Source organism: Arvicola amphibius, chromosome 2 (genome assembly GCF_903992535.2).
Source record: "Arvicola amphibius chromosome 2, mArvAmp1.2, whole genome shotgun sequence".
Taxonomy (NCBI): Eukaryota; Metazoa; Chordata; class Mammalia; order Rodentia; family Cricetidae; genus Arvicola; species Arvicola amphibius.
This window is the reverse complement of record NC_052048.2, coordinates 85,160,228-85,181,574: the sequence shown is the minus strand read 5'-3', so window position 1 is coordinate 85,181,574 and position 21,347 is coordinate 85,160,228. Positions and strand designations below refer to the sequence as shown.

Genomic DNA, 21,347 nt, shown 5'->3' with positions numbered 1-21,347 from the left:
TTCCCTGACAGCCATCAATCGCCAGATGCACATACACAAATCAATACATGTAATCTACTCTATGATTAGACTCTAGAACAGAAACTATCCAAATATCTCTTTAAATACAGAAAAGACCTGAGACAAAAATCAAACATCACATCTTTATAAAACTCCTGGAGAATCTAGGGATATAAAACACATAACCCAACATTATAAAGGCAATATACAGGAAGCCCACAGTCAATATCATGTTAGAGGAAATACTTGAAACATTTTCATTAAAACAAGGAAAGAGACTAAGTTGTTCTCCTCCTCCGTCCTTATTAAGTATCATGCTGGACATCTTAGACAGACCAATAAAATAAGTGAAATGAAATAAAATGATACGAATGAAAAAGGAGGAAGTCAAAATATCCTTTGCAGATGGTATGTAAAAGACCACAAAGATCCTACCAGAGTCCTCCCTCAGCTGATGAACACATTCAGTAAAGTAGCAGGATTCAAAATTAACACACCAAAAATCAGTAGCCTTCCTAAATATCAAGAACCTATACACTGAGAAGGAACCAATGCCATATATTTCAGCCTAAAAATAACTCAGAATAAATCTAAGGAGTTGAAAGTGTTTTACAGTGGAAAGATTAAGACAATGAAGAAAGAAATTATAGAAGGCACCAGAAGATGGAATGGACCCTCATGCTCTTGATTTGGTAGGGTTAATATTGAGAAAATGGCCAAACAGTAGTAATCTATAGCTTTAATGCAACCTCCATAATACTTCTAATATAATTCTTCACAGAACCTAACAAAACACATCAAATTTATTTAGAAAGACAAATGTCCCAGGTTATCTAAAATCATGTTGAACAATAAAATAACAATAAAATAATCATGCTGAAAAATAAAATTATATGGTGGTATCATAATCCCAAATTTCAATTTGTGCTACAGAGTCACAGTTATAAAACCATTATGGTACTGGCATAAGAACAGACACATTGGTGAACAGAATAGAATTGAGGATCCACACATAAACTCATATTCCATAGCCACTTAAGTTTTGAAAAGAAGCCAACAAAACACATTGAAGAAAAGACAACATCTTGAACAAACGGTCCTTGTCAAATGTGATAGATAAATGTAAGAGAATGAAATTAGACCTCATCTCTCATTCTATACAAGACTCAACTCCAAATAGATAAGAACTTTAACCAGAGACATGATAACCTGAACCTTTTTGAGAAGAAAGTAAAATATGCTAGAACTCATTGGCACAGGAAACGATTTGTTGAGCAGGTTAAAGAGGCTAAGGTCCCTGAAAGCACAGGTATTATGCCCAACAATTGATAAATGGGACTTCCTGTCACTAAAAAGCTTCTGTGTAGGATACCAACATCCTGGGACAGTTTTAAACAACTGACTAACATCTAAAGCAAGCCATGATGTCTCCCAGAATCTGGATTCATAGGTTTACCAGACATTCATATCAATTTTTTATCGTTTTCCTTGTTCTTACACTTTACAGATGCCCAGTTTTTATTATGCTTGATATTTGAAAAATATTTATATCTGTATTTTTAGGACTTACTAATCATTCTATTAATAAGTGAAAGAAAGCATCTCTTAAATTTGAAGGTGTTAGTTTTTGATGAGTTTTTATCTAGTCATTTGAATTTTCTGCATATTCCAAAAAAATATACCTGCTTGTGACCATTGCTTAAGACTTGCATTTTATTATTGAACTTTACTTAGTATGTGCCCTTATGTCTTTTAAAAGATGTTCTATTCTAGCTTTTAATTTTATGTAATGTTGTAGAGCTATCACATAAAATGACTCTTTTTTGTTGCAATTCCTATTGTAACACAATAATGTTCCTGTTATTAAAATGTATAGAGCTCTGTATCAACATTATTAAATATTTATGTTTTCTCATTATTTCTTTATTATTTAGCATTTATACCCTACAGGAGTTGAGGGACTGTTTCTGCTTAGTCATCATATAGTTGTTGCCATGTGCATTCTGATTCTTTTGTTGTTGTTGTTGTTGTTGCTTTTTCTTTTTTAATCAAGTGTCTGAAGCACACAGTTACATTCTCTTACATTTGAGATACAATCATTAATTAGCATTAATTGATTGCTGAATTTCTTTCTTCTTGAATATTACATATGACACCCATTGATACTGAGAAGCCCTTCCTGTTCCTTTATAGAATGTTTTGAGACCCTGCTTCCCTGCCTGTCCAGAACAATGCAGATCTTAACTATGGTAGTGAATGTGCAATACCAAACCAAACCAAACCAAACCAAACCAAACCAAACCAAAACACCAATGTGCTATTTATTAAAATCCCCATTGAAATTAAGGGTTTCCTCACAGTTTTATTATGGTTTAAATTTTAAATACCCTCAAGGCCTTGACCTCAATCCCATGACACTATTAAGAACTAGATTTTAGGGAACCTATAGTAAACATTTAGATGACTAGAAATGTGCCTTTAAGTGAATATTTGCATATTCTCTTTCCCTCACTCCCACCTTTTTGCTCCTCCCTTCTTCTGAGTTGCCTGAGTCAAGCAGCTTTACTATATTTTATACTTCCCAGCATGAACTGCTCCTTCATTACAGTCCTAAAAAACATCAAAACAATCCTTCTAACCATCCAAACTCCAGAGTTCTCTGAAACCATAAGGAAACATACACAAACCTTTGCTCCTTCTGAGGTGAACGTATCAGGCATTTTGCCACACTGATGGAAAATTGACCCCAAATATTTTTGCTTTTTTATTTTTGATTGTTAGTGTCTTTTAAATTTATCATATTGTCTTTTGCCTTCAATTATTATGAGCTCATATTTGACAGACTCCAATTGCTCCATGAAGCCATACTGGTTATTGTTTTGTTGATCCTCAAACCGTCACAGATTAGTTTTGTGAAGTCATTCTATTTGTATTCTTTAACTACCCTTTAAGAAAATTCTTGACCTTTAAATTTGTTTTATTTTACTATTATCATTACTCAGGGCAGAATCTGTGAGCATGGTGTCTGAATGGAGATTTTTTTTTAAATTATTATTATTAAAAATTTCTGCCTGCTCCCCACTTCCCATTTCCCCTCCCCCTCCCCCCACACCCCTCCTCCTCCCTCTCCAGTCCAAAGAGCAGTCAGGGAGTCAGGGTTCCCTGCCCTGTGGGAGGTCTAAGGTCCTCCCCCCTCCATCCAGGTCCAGGAAGGTGCACATCTAAACAGACTAGGCTCCGTCAAAGCCAGTACATGCAGTAGGATCAAAACCCAGTGCCATTGTCCTTGGCTTCTCAGTCAGCCCTCATTGTCAGCCACTTTCAGAGAGTCCGGTTTGATCCCATGCTTTTTCAGTCCCAGTTGAGCTGGACTTGGTGAGTTCCCATTAGATCAGCCCCACCATCTCAGTGGGTGGGCGCTCCTCTTGCAGTCCTGACATCCTTGCTCATGTTCTCCCTCCTTCAGCTCCTCATTTGGGCCTTGGGAGCTCAGTCCAGCGCTCCAATGTGGGTCTCTGTCTCTGTCTCCATCCACCGCCAGATGAAGCTTCTATGGTGATGTCCAAGGTATTCATCAGTATGGCTATAGGACAGGGCCATTTTAGGCTCCCTCTCCTTAGCTGCCCAAAGAACTAGCTGGGGACATCTCTATGGATACCTGGGAACAGAAAGGAGGAATGCTACTCAAACCATGCCCCAGAAGCTCAAAATATGTAAAGTGATCTTTCCTCCTCCACCCTCACTGCCATTGGTCCAGCTCCTGATCTGCCTCACCTGAGCTCCCCAGCCGGCCCTCACTTGCCCCCTTGCATTCCTGGTTCTTCCCTGCCTCCCTCACCAGCCGGCCTGTCCCAGCCCCTTGCAAAGCCTGTCCTTACCCTCTGTACCCCCAGCCTCTCAACCTGCCCTTCTCTCTCCTGCCTGATCCCCGGGTCTCCCTCAGATTCCCTCCTCTCAGATAGCGCCAGGCCAGGGTGGGGCCGGGATTGGGGCCAAGCCCGAAGCTGCCCCCTCCCCTTTTTTGTATAATTTAATAAACGGTCGTGCTTCTTTTTTATTTTTTTTTATTTTTTTATTTTTTTTTTTGAAGTGGACGAAGGTAAATGTATTTGTTAATGTTCTCTCTTCCAACATACATAATTGGGGATTTACGGTCATTTTGCAAGCCTCTGCTCTAAGACTGTAAGTTTTTCTTATAAAATCATAAGACACATAAAAGTTTTTTGACTTGCCTAAGGGCACTGCCAGAGCAAGAAAAATGCAGGAAAATCTATATTCAAAACTTATGTGTGCCCAATGGTCATTGAACTTTTATTTTAAAATGCAATTCTGCAATACATAACCTCTGCAATTCCAATCATATCTAATTAGGGCCAAGGAAGTTGCTTATTAAAATAATCTGGTTCCCTCTGATGGTGATGGACTAGAGAGTGCATTTGATGAAGAAGTGGTCCTCATGTCAAGGTAATCATTCATGTATCAAGCAAGAAAATTGATTAGAGACCAAAGAATGACACTATCTCTGGTGCTACATACAATTTATTCCATAGGGTTAGGATACTTTTTTTGTGGGGGTTCACCTTTTTTTTTATTAAAAATTTCCGCCTCCTCCCTGCCTCCCAATTACCCCCCTCCCTCCTCCACTTCCCCTCCCTCTCCTGTCCAGAGAGCAGTAAGGTTTCCCTGCCCTGTGAGAAGTCGAAGTTCCTCCCCCGTCGATCCAGGTCTAGGAAGGTGAGCATCCAAACAGGCCAGGACCCCCAAAGCCAGTATGTGTAGTAGGGTCCAAATCCAGTGTCATTGTCCTTGGCTTCTCAGCAGCCCTCATTGTCTGCCATGTTCAGGGAGACCGGTTTTATCTCATGCTTTTTCAGTCCCAGTCCAGCTGGGCTTGGTAATCTCCGAATGGATCTGCCCCACCATCTCAGTGGGTGGGAGCACTCCTCGCAGTCCAGACTTCCTTGCTCATGTTTTCCTTCCTTCTGCTCCTCATTTGGACCTTGGGTGCTCAATTCAGTGCTCCAATGTATGGCTCTGTCTTTATCTCCATCCATCGCCAGATGAAGGTTCCCTCACGGTCCTGACTTTCTTTCTCATGTTCTCCCTCCTTCTGCTCCTCATCAGGACCTTGGGAACTCAGTCCGGTGCTCCAGTGTGGGGCTCTGTCTCTAGCTCCATCCATTGACAGATGAAGATTATATGGTGATAAGCAAGATAATCATCAGTATGGCTATAGGATCTGGCCTTTTCCGACTCCCTCTTCTCAGCTAGAAATTGTAGAGGATACCAGAAAATGGAAGGATCTCCCTTGCTCGTGGATTGGGAGGATTAACATAGTAAAAATGGCAATTCTACCAAAAGCAATCTATAGATTCAATGCACTCTTCATCAAGGTCCCAACAAAATTCTTCACAGACCTTGAGAGGACAATAATCAACTTTATATGGAAAAACAAGAAACCCAGGATAGCCAAAACAATCTTATACAATAAAGGAACTTCTGGAGGCATTACCATCCCTGACTTCAAACTCTATTACAGAACTACAGTATTGAAAACAGCTTGATATTGGCATAAAAACAGAGAAGTCGACCAATGGAATCGAATAGAAGACCCGGATCTTAACCCACAAACCTATGAACACCTGATTTTTGATAAAGGAGCGCAAAGTACACAATGGAAGAAAGAGGGCATCTTCAACAAATGGTGCTGGCATAAGTGGATGTCAACCTGTAGAAGAATGAAAGTAGATCCATATCTATCACCATGCACAAAACTCAAGTCCAAATGGATTAAAGACCTCAATATAAATCAGAACACACTGAGCCTGATAGAGGAAAAAGTGGGAAGTACTCTACAACATATGGGCACAGGAGACCGTTTCCTACGTATAACACCAGCAGCACAGACATTAAGCGCAACATTGAATAAATGGGACCTCCTGAAGCTGAGCAGCTTCTGTAAAGCAAAGGACACTGTCACTAAGACACAAAGGCAGCCCACTGACTGGGAAAAGATCTTCACCAACCCTGCAACTGACAAAGGTCTGATCTCTAAAATATATAAGGAACTCAAGAGACTAGACTTCAAATTTCTAATTAACCCATTTAAAAAATGGGGCTCTGAACTGAACAGAGAATTCTCAACAGAAGAAATCCAAATTGCCAAAAGACACTTAAGGTCATGCTCAACCTCCTTAGCTATCAGGGAAATGCGATTCAAAACAACTTTGAGATACCATCTTACACCTGTCAGATTGGCTAAAATAAAAAACACCAATGATAGCCTGTGCTGGAGAGGTTGTGGGGTAAGGGGTACTCTCATCCATTGTTGGTGGGAATGCACACTTGTGCAAGCACTTTGGAAAGCAGTGTGGCAGTTTCTCAGGAAATTTGAAATCAACCTACCCCAGGACCCAGCAATTCCACTCTTGGGAATATACCCAAGAGAAGCCCAATCATACTACAAAATATTTGTTCAACTATGTTCATAACAGCATTATTTATAATAGCCAGATCCTGGAAACAACCTAGATGCCCTTCAGTGGAAGAATGGATGAAGAAACTGTGGAATATATACATATTAGAGTACTACTCAGCGGTAAAAAACATGACATCTTGAATTTTGCATGCAAATATATGGAAATAGAAAACACTATTCTAAGTGAGGTAACCCAGACCCAAAACGATGAACATGGGATGTACTCACTCATAATCGTTTTTTAGCCATAAATAAAGGACATCGAGCCTATAATTTGTGATCCTTGAGAAGACAATAAGAAGGTGAAACCAAAGAAAAACATATAGTTATCCTCCTGGATATTAGAAGCAGACAAGTTTGCCGTGCAAAAATTGGGATTTTGGGGGTGGGGTGGGTTGTGGGCAAGGGGAGATGGGGAGAGCAAAGCGTGAAGGGGAGGATAGCCGTGCTTCTTTTTTAAAAGATATTTAAAATAATTAAACATATTTTAAAATTATTTTTAAAAGCCATATGCTAGTAATAAATTCCTTTTACTCTTTTTAAAATATTGCTAGTTATTTATTTGATTAGGGTTTTATAAAAAATACTGCAGACATATGATTAATAATGATTTTTTTCATAATATAGGCTGCCACTGTGCTTGGATAGTGGTGGCCATTCCTATGTATCAATATGGGTCTCTTTGCATTGTTTCACAGGCAGCTATTTATCTTGACCGGGACCATGTATTGAAGATGGTGTCCTTTCTCGAGTGTGTATTTTTAGTTTCTATGTAAAATAATTGGGTATCTATAAGCATGTGAAATTATGTATGGGCCTTGAATTAACTTTCACTGATCAATGTGTTTGTTTTTATACTAATACCAAAGCTATTTTTATTACTACCATTGTGTAATATATAATATAACTTGAAATCTGGGATGATGACACTTCCAATAGTTCCTTTTATTATTCAGAATTGAGGATTGTTTTGACTATCCTAGCTTTTTTTCCTGTTTTTATGTATGTTTCCATATGAACTTGAAGATTGTTTTCTCAATTTCTGAGAAGAATTGTATCGGAATTTTGAATAGGATAGTGTTTAACCTATAGATTGTTTTAGTAACTAGAATGGGAATATTAAACAGGGTGGGCAGCCGGGCGGTGGTGGCGCACGCCTTTAATGCCAGCACTTGGGAGGCAGAGGCAGGTGGATCTCTGTGAGTTCGAGACCAGCCTGATCTACAAGAGCTAGTTCCAGGACAGGCTCCAAAGCTACAGAGAAACCCTGTCTCGAAAAAACAACCAACCAAACAAAGAAACAAAAAAAAACTAGACAGGGTGGGCTATGTTAAGATCTTGTGAAAAGCCATATAGAAATTTATGTGAAAATCCATTTAGAAATCTGCTACAGAAGCTTCTGAAAATGCGTGTGTGTGTGTGTGTGTGTGTGTGTGTGTGTGTGTGTGTGTGTGTGTATGTAGTTTAAATGAAGTCATCATATAATGGGGAGATAATTTCTCAATTTATAATACTAAGTTCAGTATGTTCTATCTTGTTGAGTCTTTGGCCGAAGGGGTCCCATAAATCCATCCCCTCGCCCCAAACATCATAGGCTGTTTCCAAGGCTATTGGTAACTCTCTATAATCTGAAGGTAAAGCCCCATTGCTGAAGAAACAGCATACTTATGCCATTAAACTTGGAATTATTGACCTGGTGCCCAGATAGAAGCTTTACCCCTTACTGACTAGCCTTTATCTTAGTAGAAGACACACTTTGTGTGCTACTGAAAGAGAAAAGTAGTCATCAATTTCATCTAACTACAAACCCTGTGATCTTCAACAGTGACCTGTTTGCAAGAAAATTGTGTAATTAGTGACACAAATATTGTGGGAGTAGCTAACCAACCTCTTTTAAAAATTGGTTCTCAAGTATGAAGATTTCTCTAATGTCTTTACACAGAAAATAGAGAATTTATTTTCTTATTTCACAAAGTGTGATTAGGTCCTTGTTTAATGACTGATTCCTTCTCTGTCTCACATACTGTACATGAAGCTCTCATGGAAAGCATGCTACTTTTCTGCATTCCTTTCAGAGATTTGCTAAACATGTTTGCTGAAATTATGTGACATACAGAACAATAATGTAAGATGAAGACTTATTTAATTTTGAAAATCATATCTTATTAGTTGTACCAGGTATGAATAACTAAGAGGAGTAGATAGTGGGAAAAGTTAGACATATTAGAAAATTATGAAAGCATTTCATAGGACTGGTAAATTCAGAAGTCATGAAAGTCAATTTTAGATTTGTTGAGTGTTTTGTTTCATGGCTACTGTATGCGGCTAAGGAGTAGACAGAACAGAATTGTGGGAGAAAGAAAGCAGAGTCAGGCAAACACCTCAGGCAGACTCCATGCCTCTCTTCTCTGAGATGGACCCAGGTTAAGATCTTTCCCCGTAAGCCACCACCTCTTGGTGCTACACAGATTATTAGAAATGGGTTAATCAAGATGTGAGAATTAGCCAATAAGGGGCTGGAACTAATTGGCCAAGCAGTGTTTAAAAGAATACAATTTGTGTGTTGTCATTTCCTGCGCTAAGCTAGCTGTGCGGGAGCCGGGTGGGAACGCAGCTCGCTGTTCCTTCTACATTCTCTTATTCTTAAATTCTTATTTTCCTATATCCTCTGTGCTTTCTGTCATTTATCAGGTTTACTTTTCTTTCAGGATGTTCTAAATCATTTGGGATCCTGTGAACTGGATGAAGATGATCTGATGCTTGATTTAGAATTTTTAGAGGAACAGAATCTTCAACCTCCAGGTAAAAGTTGATTAAATACTGACAGTAATATGACCCCAATAAATGTCTACAAGAATATTACCCCAATTTAATCACATAGCTTTAATTGCAGCTTTCACTGTACGCTAGACACTGTTTGGAACATGGCCAGTCTTCTCTTTCTCCTTTCATCATCTATGTGCAAGGAGCAAGCTAGGTACGCTGCGTACTTTAGCTTCTTATACTGGATGACTTTAAAGTCAGTTGTAGAAACATGAATGCAGCTAGAAGTCATTATGAAATGAAACAGAACACAAAAATCATTTCAAAAGAAGATATACTCAAATTAAATACTTACCAATTTAAAACATTTACATCATGTTGGAAGGGGAAACATGCAATGGTTACCATTTCATTTTTCATGGTTTACTTTTAATCTAATATTGGTGATCTAGATTAGTTATTCTAAATTTTAGTCATAATACCTTAACAACAGAGATTAATGTTGATACTGCAAGGCTGATCTGAAAACGTAGAGTGACAAATAGCACCCATAGATAGTCCATAGATACACCCTCAAACTCATGTATGCAGTTACAATGAGTAATAGCTAAACGCATATCACATAAGCTAAGAAAACCCATCTACCTCATTTATAATAGTTTGAATTCATGTCAGATTTTAAATAGTATATCTCTAAATTCAAAAAATTTCTTCATTCAAAATACTTTATATGGCCTAACTATATTTAGATTTAGGTATTTGACAGCACAGATTATATTATCTTATTTCTAATGATACCTCTTACACTATTACTTGTACATTAAAAGTTGGCAATGCTAAGGTAAGTCATAAAGCCTGAGTCTACATGATCCTTTTGGGAATATTGACCTTGTGGCACATCATGTTCCTATTTCTAACATGCATGAATTCTATTCTCTGTGTTAATTCTCAGGCTTATTTTGAGATGTTTGGTTCATACTAAATATTTATAATCAGTTAAAATATTGCAACTATGAAAATCAGACCATATGATGTTTATATTTTCTTGTACCTCCTTTTAGTTTGCCATTGTATATCAATTTGGGATATTTTTTTAAACATTCTACCTGCGGTTGGTTTCACAGTTCTCCTTTTCTAATGTAGATTTATTATTTTTATGAAGATAACTCCAAATTTCTGTCCTTCATAGTTTTTACCTTAACAGTTAGACATTAGGAGAACATAGTAAGATGTGTCCCTTTGGAAAGAGTTTTTTTATTTTATTATTTATTTGTTTATTTTATTTATTTTTAATTTATTTTTTATTATTATTAAAAGTTTATACTTTCTCCCCTCCTCCCATTTCCCTCCCCCTCCCCCCAATCACCATTCCCCTCCCTCTCCAGTCCAAAGAGCAGTCAGGGTTCCCTGCCCTGTGAGAAGTTCAAGGTCCTCCCCCCTCCATCCAGTTCTAGGAAGGTGAGCATCCAAGCAGACTAGGCTCCCACAAAGTCAGTACATGCAGTAGGACCAAAACCTAATGCCATTGTCCTTGGCTTCTCAGTCAGCCCTCATTGTCAGCCATTTTCAGAGAGTCCGGTTTGATCACATGCTCCATCAGTCCCAGTCCAGCTGGCCTTGGTGAGCTCCCATTAGATCAGCCCCACTGTCTCAGTAGGTGGGCACACCCCTCGCAGTCCTGACTTCCTTGCTCATGTTCTCCCTCCTTCAGCTCCTCATTTGGGCCTTGGGAGCTCACTCCAGTGCTCTAGTGTGGGTCTCTGTCTCTATCTCCATCCATTGCCAGATGAAGCTTCTATGGTGATATGCAAGATATTCATCAGTATAGCTATAGGACAGGGCCATTTCAGGCTCCCTCTCCTCAGCTGCCCAAGGAACTACCTGGGGACATCTCCTTGGACACCTGGGAACCCCTCTAGAGTCAAGTCTCTTGCCAACCCTAAAATGACTCCCTTTATTAAGATATATACTTCCCTGCTCTCATATCTACCCTTTCTTTATCCCAACTGTCCCATTCCCCAAGCTCTCCCCATCCTCCCCTTCTCACTTCTCTCTCCCCATCTCCCCATACCCACACCCTACCCCCACCCCCAAGTTCCCATTTTTTGCCTGGCAATCTTGTACACTTCCAAAATCCAGGAAGATAACTATGTTTTTCTTTGGGTTCACCTTCTTATTTAGCTTCTCTAAGATCTGGAATTATAGTCTCAATGTCCTTTATTTATGGCTAGAATCCACTGATGAGTGAGTACATACCATATCATCTAGCAAATATCTAAGTTGCTATAGATACATATGTAATATAGTATAGCATATTTACCAACTATCTAATTTCTATTATTCAAATCTGTGAGACTGGAAAACTATAAAATAATACTCTCTACTTATTACTCATTTAAATGTCTAAAATAACAAAATGCTAAAGCACTTCAAATTTTTCACAATAAGACTCATATTTTGTATTCAGTAGTGCAAAAACTATAACTAAGCAATAAAGAAAACATTCATATTTACTATTGTATGGTTATAAAGTAAATTGTTTTTATAGTGGATGGTATATGGAATAAACAGTATATCTAAACCCTAGATCAATCCATAGCATCGGTATACATAAGAAGAGGACAGTCTGTCTCTCAGAATACAGTGCCAACCCTGAAGTATTGATTTTCTGTCTCTTCCCTTAATCTAAACCCGCACAAATGTGTGGGATACCTCTGAGATAATGAGAGGAATTTCTGTTTATAGATTTTATTATTTTTTCTTTCTTTCTTTTTTTTTTTTTTGGTTTTTCGCGACAGGGTTTCTCTGCAGCCTTTTTAGAGCCTGTCCTGGAACTAGCTCTTGTAGACCAGGCTGTTTATAGATTTTAAATTCTGTGTTGTAACATCATAATTTTAAATATATTTCTTTTTCTGTAATGAGAAACCATATAAATAAACTTAATTTGGGACTTTTTGAAATTAGTTTGAACAATGATTTTTATAAGAAGTCTTATATTGAGAAGATAATAAACACTAAGTGACAAGGTACAATTGCCAATAGGAAACCAAAAATAAGGCACAGAAAATTCTTCAGTGTGCATGGTTGGGTTTCTTCTGTAGGTCTTCAGGATGGTGGAAGGGCAAAGGTGACAATTGTAGTTTAAAACAACTAAATATAATGTGACACCCTCATAAAAGCTTTTACTTAAAATTATATATATTATTTATAAAATGTTAGGGCTTTGGATGTTTTCATTATGAATAAATGATGAATTTTACCAAGATCAATAAGTTTAACTCAGATAATATACAATGTTTATGTTGCTATATATCACTGAAATAAATGTTCAAAAATTGAAAAGTCATTCTGAATTAATGAGAGAGAAGATAATTTAACTGAATCTTACATAATTATAGCCCATTTTGTTGATTTTTATAAGTCTAATTTAGTTTGAATTTTATGGAATATTTTATAGAGATGTGTGTGACTGAATGATTACATCAGTTACTTGCTTGATCCACAAATATGAAGAAGGGAACATATTAAACTGATAAATTATTTAATGATCAGCACAGAAAAATGAGTACTGTGAGTGAGGGAGTCATAGACTTATAGGAATTTGGGATAAAAACTTCCCAAATCATATTCTTTTCCCTATTTTATGTTTATTGGAATATTTATGAAATAATTGAATGTAGAGATGACAAGTCCAGTTCTGTTTGGTGCCAGTCTTGGGAAAGAGCAGTTCTGTTTGACAGCCAGCCATGGTGAAGAACAATGACTTCAAATCTAAACAAAGATGTAGCTGCCTGTATCTGCTCTTGAAAACATTAACCTTTAAATAATTATTTTCCTCTATAAAATGTTACGACCACTATTCACTTTTATCTAAGGGAATAAAAGTGATGTGTTATTCTTATGACTCCCTGCACAGAAGACACAGTTGAGAACTAGATGCTGAGTCTGTCACCTGCCACCTCATCCTCGAAAACAAATTGTTGCTCAGATGTGATCCTTGGGCAACTGTAAGGAACTTTCTTCTCTAAATGGGTGCTATAAAATACTTATATATAGGACAATATATATCCAGATAATTTAGATTTGGGTCTGTAATTCATCATCTTTAGCTATTCGTCCCTTTGCATCAATGCTGCCACTCATTACTCATCAGCCGTGGCAGACTCTGGAGGGAAACAGCAGCCTGGTAAAGTCAGTGGAGTAGCAGCACTGATTAAGTGACCAGGGGAGGGTGAAAGAGCACACCTGGGTTTTAGAAACGTGGGGATGGGAATACATTGATGCTTACTATGGTATCTGGGATGAAAAAATGGGAATACACTGATCGGTTAGCAATTATGGGCATCTTAGGTCAAAAATGTTGATAATAGAAGCATTAAAGAATGATTGTGATAAATGTAGGATTACATATATGCACAACAAACATCACAGTGTGTAATTTTAATGTAACCTACTCTTGTTATTGAATGTAATACTTTTATATATTTTTATTTGTTTATAGTTACTGTTTTATTGATTTTTCATTATTCTTTTTGTTAATTTTATTGAGAGAAAAAGTATTTATTTTAAAATAAAAATGCGAGTAGGTTAAAGCTCAGGTTGATAAATTCTTCTAAATCTATATCATAGAAAAGCATTAAGCAAAAACTGGAATATTTATCAGGATGAGAACATAAATTTATTGCTGAAGAACCATGTTTCATGAAAAATGCTGATGAAAATACACAAGATTCCATTAGTGCAAACAGTGCAAATTTCACAGAAAACAAACAGACAAAACCACATCTTTGTCTGGGGAGGAAAAGGGCTGACAGTAAGAGACTGACATGTGCCAAGGGTGATAAGGAGGCTTGGGAGCTACTGAATATATTCCTTATCTTGCTATTGGTATTGATTTCATGTCACAATGCACAAAGATCATACACTTTAAAAACATTATTTATTATAAAGCAGTATGTCTTCATGAGTTGTCTTAAAATGTAAGTAAGTTTAAGGAAGGAAACTGAAGGCTCACAGGGAGCCAGAACTCTATCAAATTAACCTTAAAACTTTTAAAGAATATTGCATCTTTAGAATGCATTCCAGAGAAACTAATAGTTAGGATAAAAATAGTAGGGATCATAGCTTTAAAAGCTTACCTGAAAATATACATGCAAACACACACACTCATAAACACACAAAACAACTCAAAGAAATACCTCCACTTAAAAATGTATATAGTTTAGGTGAAGTTGTGCTACACATACTGATAATGCTTCCTCTATAAGTCATAGGTTACTGAGCAAATGTCGCAGTGCTGGGCAAGAGAACCCACCCTTCCAGATGTTGATCAGGTGGAGGAAAGAAAATCCAAAAGATTTTTAAAACAGTATAGGCCATTGCTATTGTCTTTAGTTTCCTTCTAGAACCTGATGATAAGACCATATTGCTGAGGTCACTACACTCTTTGGTCATAGAATTTGCCAAATTGAGATTGTACAGATCTTCAGGCCTCTTTTCTGAGCAGGTCCTATAGCATCAGAAGGTGCCATGTAGGCTGCCAGGTGAGAAAGTTAATCAGTGTTCTACCCAGCTGTTAAATCTATGAAGCAAAACAATAACTACTCCAGCAAAGTGGCAATTGTAGGTTTCTTACAAGATCCATGGCCTCACTAGCTCCAGATAGTTTGCTAGGATTCTGCATAAGATGAGAGCTGGCTTCCCTCCTGTTGAGTGGGTCTTTAGTATAATTAGATAATTGTTGATCACCACCAACCCACGAGTATCACTATTTTACCCTTAGTAATATCCTGCCAAGCTGTCCTTGTCGTTCACAGAACTTATAATCAGCTAAGATTACTAACTACTTCTCTCTTCTGTCTGCTTGTATAGTACTTTATGTTACTGGGGAATCTAGACCACAGGAAAGGGTCTATAAGGTTAGCTGGAATAATATGAGCCCTGTGCCCTAAATGTGCAGGTTTCACAAATAGGGACTTAATCTTCAACCTATGAGAGTCATCCAAGAGCAACAGCAATAGCTTCTGCTGTTGGGGGACTAACTTGGAGTACCATGACTAACAACTAAAATAGAGGTTTCTCATGTTTGGTACTATGTTTTTTTCTTAGGTAGTTTATGGCTTTTTTGAGGAACGCTGTCATTCAAATGGCATAGCTTGATATGTCTATTTATTAACTTCCAAATTATATCTCCACAGTTAAGTGGCATAAGTTTCTGAGTTTTTGTATACTCTAATTAAAGACACCCTAGGCCCACTTCTTTTGAACCAGATACACCATAATCCCTACTAATTTGCAGTTGACTTTTATAATATTCTTATGTCAATGTTGTTGCAATTCTTTATACATTGCCATTCATATTAGCAAAACCACAAGGGTTTCATCTCATCTCTGCTGTGCTTTTACCCATTAAAAATTAATAACAAAATTACCTTCTTAATTAATAGGCACAGGAGGAATTCCTAACACGCTGAAGAATTATTATAATGCTTCCTCATCAAATTCCAAATATTTAGCAACTACCTAATTATTTTCTAATTGGTATTGCTGGGCCATTACCTCTATTTGCATGTAGACATACACCAACACTGCCCTGAGTACTTCAGAAGCAAATGTAAAATAAATAACACAAATAATAAAGTTTGTCTTTACTCGATCATCCACATATTACATTCTTTTTATCAAAGAGAATTAAATAACTTAAATCTATTTTCAAATAAATAACTCATCTTCTAGTGGTAAAGACCAACCGCAATGCATGGCAACAACACAGGTTTCTTTTTAATATGTATGAACTTAGTTCCTAGTGTTTACAGAATTTAAAACAGAAATGTGTTCTTTATTAGATACATTGCTATTCTAATTAGGCTGTACAAGTATTTGGGACAAGTAATATCCAGGGGAAAAAGTTTTCAGCTGTTTAATTGGACTGATTAAACGTAAAGAAATGTGCTGTGTTTTTTTTAAAGAAACATGTCTTAATTGATTAATTTTTTTAATACTACCAACTCATCACTGAGTGTTATAAAAGTAAGAAAATTATGTTTAAATTAGAAAACATATTCTGAAATAACCTATAATAGTGATGAATTATTCAAAACTCAAGGGCTCTGAAAAAATATAGTATTTACAAAGATTAAAATTGTCTAAATCCCAAAGAAGCAGAATCAAACTGTATTGGGTTCCTGCCTTAGGCTATGCAACCTAGAAAGCATGATACTTTGCATCAAAACAGGCCTCAGTCAACTACTTAATCAGGCTGATTTTTTTAGGTGAATATAATCACAACATGTCACAAATGCAGAACAAGTTTCACTATGGCAGAAATGGAATCCTGACTCAGATATATCTGATTTCAAGGCACTGAAAAGTTTTTTCAGATATTTATATATTTATTTTTATTTTTGCTATTAAAAATTTATTTTATACATGATTACACACACTGTGTCTAAATCATTTCCACTCATAATTTTCCCCTTTCAGCTTCTCCATTCTTTAATTCTCTCATGACCTCTTCCATAATAATTACTGTAATATATATATATATATATATATATGTGTGTGTGTGTGTGTGTGTGTAATATATGTAGATAGATGATAGATTGGTGATACATACATACATCAATGGATAGGAAGATAGATGATAGATAATGTATGGATAAACAGGCCTACTTTACTGAAGTCCATATACTGTTGCTCACATGTACACACAGGGCTGCCTATTTGGGATCCAGGGCTCATCTCTGAAAAAAGCTAAATGTTCCTCTCTCAGCCGCCATTCATTGTTTGTAGCTCTCCTTCTAGAGGTGGGGCCTTGTTAAACTTTTTTTTTTAAAAAAAGATTTGTTTATTTATTATGTATACAGTGTTCTGTTTCTATGTATGTCTGCAGGCCAGGAGAGGGCACAAGATCTCATTACAGATGGTTGTGAGCCATCATGTCGTTGCTGGGATTTGAACTCAGAACCTCTGGAAGAGCAGCCAGTGCTCTTAACCTCTGAGCCATCTCTCCAGCCCATGAAACTTTTTCTATCCACATTGGTATGTTAAGTGGTGTGATCATTATGCAGGTTTTGTTTAGACAACTATGGTTTTCAGACTTCATGTGTTCTGCTTTCCTGTCACATCTGGGAGACATTATCTTACGTCAGGCATCTTGGTCTACTGGAACTTAGAATGTTTCTGCCTCCTTTTCCATCATTTTCCTTGATCTTTAGTTGTGGATGCAACTAAGCACAATACCTACACACACATACACACACACACACACACACACACACACACACACACACACTAACACACACTAACACACACGATTCATGTAAAATAAGCTTAAGGAATTTTTGAGGTGTTGCCAGAAAATATTAGTGATGAATAACTTCAGGCTATGTTAGAATTTGATAAAGATTGTGATGGAGAAAAAAAGCAAGAGGAACTCATGGCTATTGTAAATGGAGTCATAAAAAAGATAGTTAGAATAAATACCAAAAATGCTGCAGTTACCATTTTATATTCTACTTTGGGGTTATAACGTCCTGTTAAAAAAAATTCAGCTGAGTTCTTTTCCAAAGGGACCAAAACCAAACATCTTTTATATTTATATTTCACTACTCTTAGGTTCTTTTGTGTGAACAAAATTACAGTCTAAAATTTTAAGATTTGTGAAAGGACAATATAAAAAATTCACTCTTGTCATTTATTTACTAACATGTAAAATTATGTGATAAAAATCAAATAATATGATGTGGGATTCCCCTCTTTATGCCGTGAATACCATTGGTTAATAAAGAAACTGCCTTGGGCCTGCACAGGGAATAAAGGTAGGCAGGGAAAACTAAACTGAATGCTTGGAGAAAGAAGGAGTAGTTAGGAAGAAGCCATGTAGTCCTGCCAGAGATAGAAGCCAGAACTTTCCCCAGTAAGCCATCGATTGCCACATGGTAATACACAGAATAATGGAGATGGGTTAAATTTATACGTAAGAGTTAGCCAATAAGAAGCTAGAGCTAATGGGCCATGCAGTGATTTAATTAATACAGTTTCTGTGCGATTATTTCGGGGCTGAGCAGCCGGGAAACTAACTAGTAGCCTCCTCCGACAATATTAACTGAGCTAGGTGGCAGTTCATGGAGGTAACACACCCTTATCATATTAAGAAATTTGAAGCCTGATAGATAAATGATGAGAAGCAGGAGATGTCTCAGTCAGACTCAACAGTTTTGGATTCTCTTGTCTAATAAAATTAGTTTCTATAAAATATAAAATCCCAAATATACTGAAGCTTGTGTTGCAAACCACTCTGCTCCATGAGCACTCTAAGTTAAGAATTTTGACTTAATGTTTCCCTGTGACTCCAACAGAGAAGCTGATGATTCATGACAGACATTGTGCAAAGTGCCCATTCAGACATGGTCTTTTGACCTTTGTTTGGGATATAAATATCAGCACTTTCTGCTATCTCATTTAATCTTCCACTATTTTCACAAGACATTATTTCTACTTTCTTAGGATTCAGTGAATGGAGATTTAAAAGAAATTTTGGTCAGGATTAAATAATTAGGAACTTGATGAAAGGTTAAATGAGTTAAATTACAGCTTTGCAAGTGTTAATTTATACTTCTTGTTTGCAATATATAAAAGTTCTCAGTCATATTGAATTGCTACAAGGAGCAACTGTAATAGGTTTCCTGAAATGTACTGTTTTCATAGCACTTAGAAAATATGCAGCTGAGACATGAGTTGTCACTTTGAGGTCTCATTCACTGGCTTTGTTCCCTTTTCACTTGGGCTCTGAGTTAGGGCACTAGTAACTGCCTGGTTGCCATTAGATGGCAATCTTGTTCTGATAATGCTGATAGAAACCCTGTGGTGCATTTGTATTCAACCTCATAGTTTTACGAGGTTTTCAAATATGTTATCTCATCAAATTATCATGCTGTCTCTGCAGTAGGTGATAACATGACCCAAATACAGTGGAGGAAGAACATACTCGGAGGTTAAAAACTTCTCCTGTCAACATTCACTGAGATCTTATCATTACACGCAAGGTTCTTCTCAACTCTTTCCAGTGTTTGCTGCATCTAATTTCACATACAATTCTAATACATTGGGTTACATATTTTTCAAGGTCACTGAAAGTCATAGTTGCATCTTAAAAGGAAGTGGTATTTCAAGTAGGCATGCTGACTGTGGAAATAAGGATCATTAGCTAAAATGTAGGGGAAGGCAAAGAGCTGTGCAACAATTGACAAAGTCATAGAGCAGAACAGCATGGGGCCATTTAACATGGAAACAAACATCTCTATCCACACCAGCAGGGTCGGGATTTACGACACTGCAGTGTGCAGCTCCTATGCTTGTGAATATTGTCATGATAGCTCTGAATCATGAGAAAAAACAGCATCAACAAGAACAAAAACTTTTGTAAGTTGGTGCGATACAGGCCTGTACAATTAATCTTACAAATACACCAATGTAAACTTTTACATACTATTTAATGTACTAAATGGAAATGTCCTCAGTTCTTCATAAATTCAACTTTCCAGAGTGTCATTTCATAAGGATTTTCCATCACAAATACATGGGTATATTTTAAGCATGTTTCATATCTGATGCATTTTCCCTTTATGCTTCCCAAGATCTTACAGATCCTAGCTAGATATAAGGATTGCTTTGTGGTGAGCGTTCCAATTATCAGCTCTGTGAAAAGAGCACTTTATACTGTACTGATAGAACATGTGAGGGGCCTTTCACTTAACCACGAGATTATACAATGAACAGTGATATGTAATTTAAAGGCATGTATTAAAATTGATTTGGGTTTTGCTTGTTTTATTTGCTTAATCAACTACAGTAATTATAGTTTGATGATTTTATGTGTTGCTTTTAATTCTCATTTTAACTATCAAACTTTCTAACATGCACCTGGCTGAGTGTGTTTAAGAATGCACTCAAGTCACAGAATAATGTCCTCACAGGATAGGAATTTTGAGATAAAAACCTTCGTGTTTCTTCCACTTTCTTCCATTTGGTGGCTTTTTGTCTTTGTTTTTGTTTTTTGCTTCCTGAAGCAATTAAACAGAAAATATGTTTCTCGCAGTTTCTCAAAATTATGTGGTGATATTCCCATACAATTTCTTGAATAATGGCAACAACAACTGTTACTTTATAAATGAATATTCATTTAAGAAAACAAATTCTGGTATTTTGAATGAATATAATATTTATATATTTAAAATTGTTCCCAATAAGAAACATAATTTTCAGTCATGCCTGGGGTATGAAAAGTGAGAAGTAATCATTAACATTGACACAATTACAGAAATTCAGTTGTGATTGCCACCTTGAAAAGTCACTTCCTGTTCCTCAAATTATAAAGTTTTAATTTATAATTTTTTGAGGTCCTATAAAAGAATCCTTCCTCTTTAATTTGGCTCTAGAATAATTTTATTCATAAAAACCCTGTCTCAAAAAACCAAAAAAAAATTGTCCAAAAATTTACACTGACATTCGGCATTTCTTGGTTTCATGAAGACTGCTTACTTTGTGTCTACCCATTCTAGGGTTGGAAGTTGAAGTCATATCAGATTGGTTTGGCAATGTTAGTCATTCTAGTAAATGCAACAATATTGTTCTCAAGTACTGAGCTGCCACTATTTGATAAGACAAAGCTCAGATGTTATTTATTGATAGGAAAATGCCAGTACTGCTGAATTTGATAGATTTTGTAGAAGAAAGGAAAACATTAAAGATTTGAAGGTTCCTTGATAGAGATGTTTTACTTTTGGGACTTCACTAGGATTTGGTAAATATTATTATTTAATGGTTGTGGTAGCATTGGTGTAAGCAGCAATTGGAGGGCTTAATGATTCATAAGGCATTAATTGTAATTTGAAGCTTTCTTATCAAAGAATTAATAGGTCTTTAGGAACAGGTCTATAATGAAACTATTTACAATAACTATTACATTTATAATATTACATTTATAATAACTATTTACAGTAGTTAAATCGTGCTCTACGAATAAGGAAGTAGGTAGATGATGCTGGTGCCTTGAAGTCAAGTCCGAGTATTCCTAATGAGAGTGACAGAAGGACCATGCTTTGAA

General features: G+C 36.6%; 1 protein-coding gene across 2 annotated transcripts in view; it reads left to right on the top strand.

Annotated features, from left to right (window-relative positions):
- The window catches only part of Ccser1 (coiled-coil serine rich protein 1), a 626,740-nt gene that overhangs the window by 183,454 nt on the left and 421,939 nt on the right, over window positions 1-21,347 (top strand). For both annotated transcript variants that reach the window (XM_038318799.1, XM_038318800.1), the window contains exon 4: window positions 9,187-9,280. In XM_038318799.1, coding sequence (XP_038174727.1) covers window positions 9,187-9,280 — 94 coding nt within the window. The remainder of the gene's footprint in view (window positions 1-9,186; window positions 9,281-21,347) is intronic.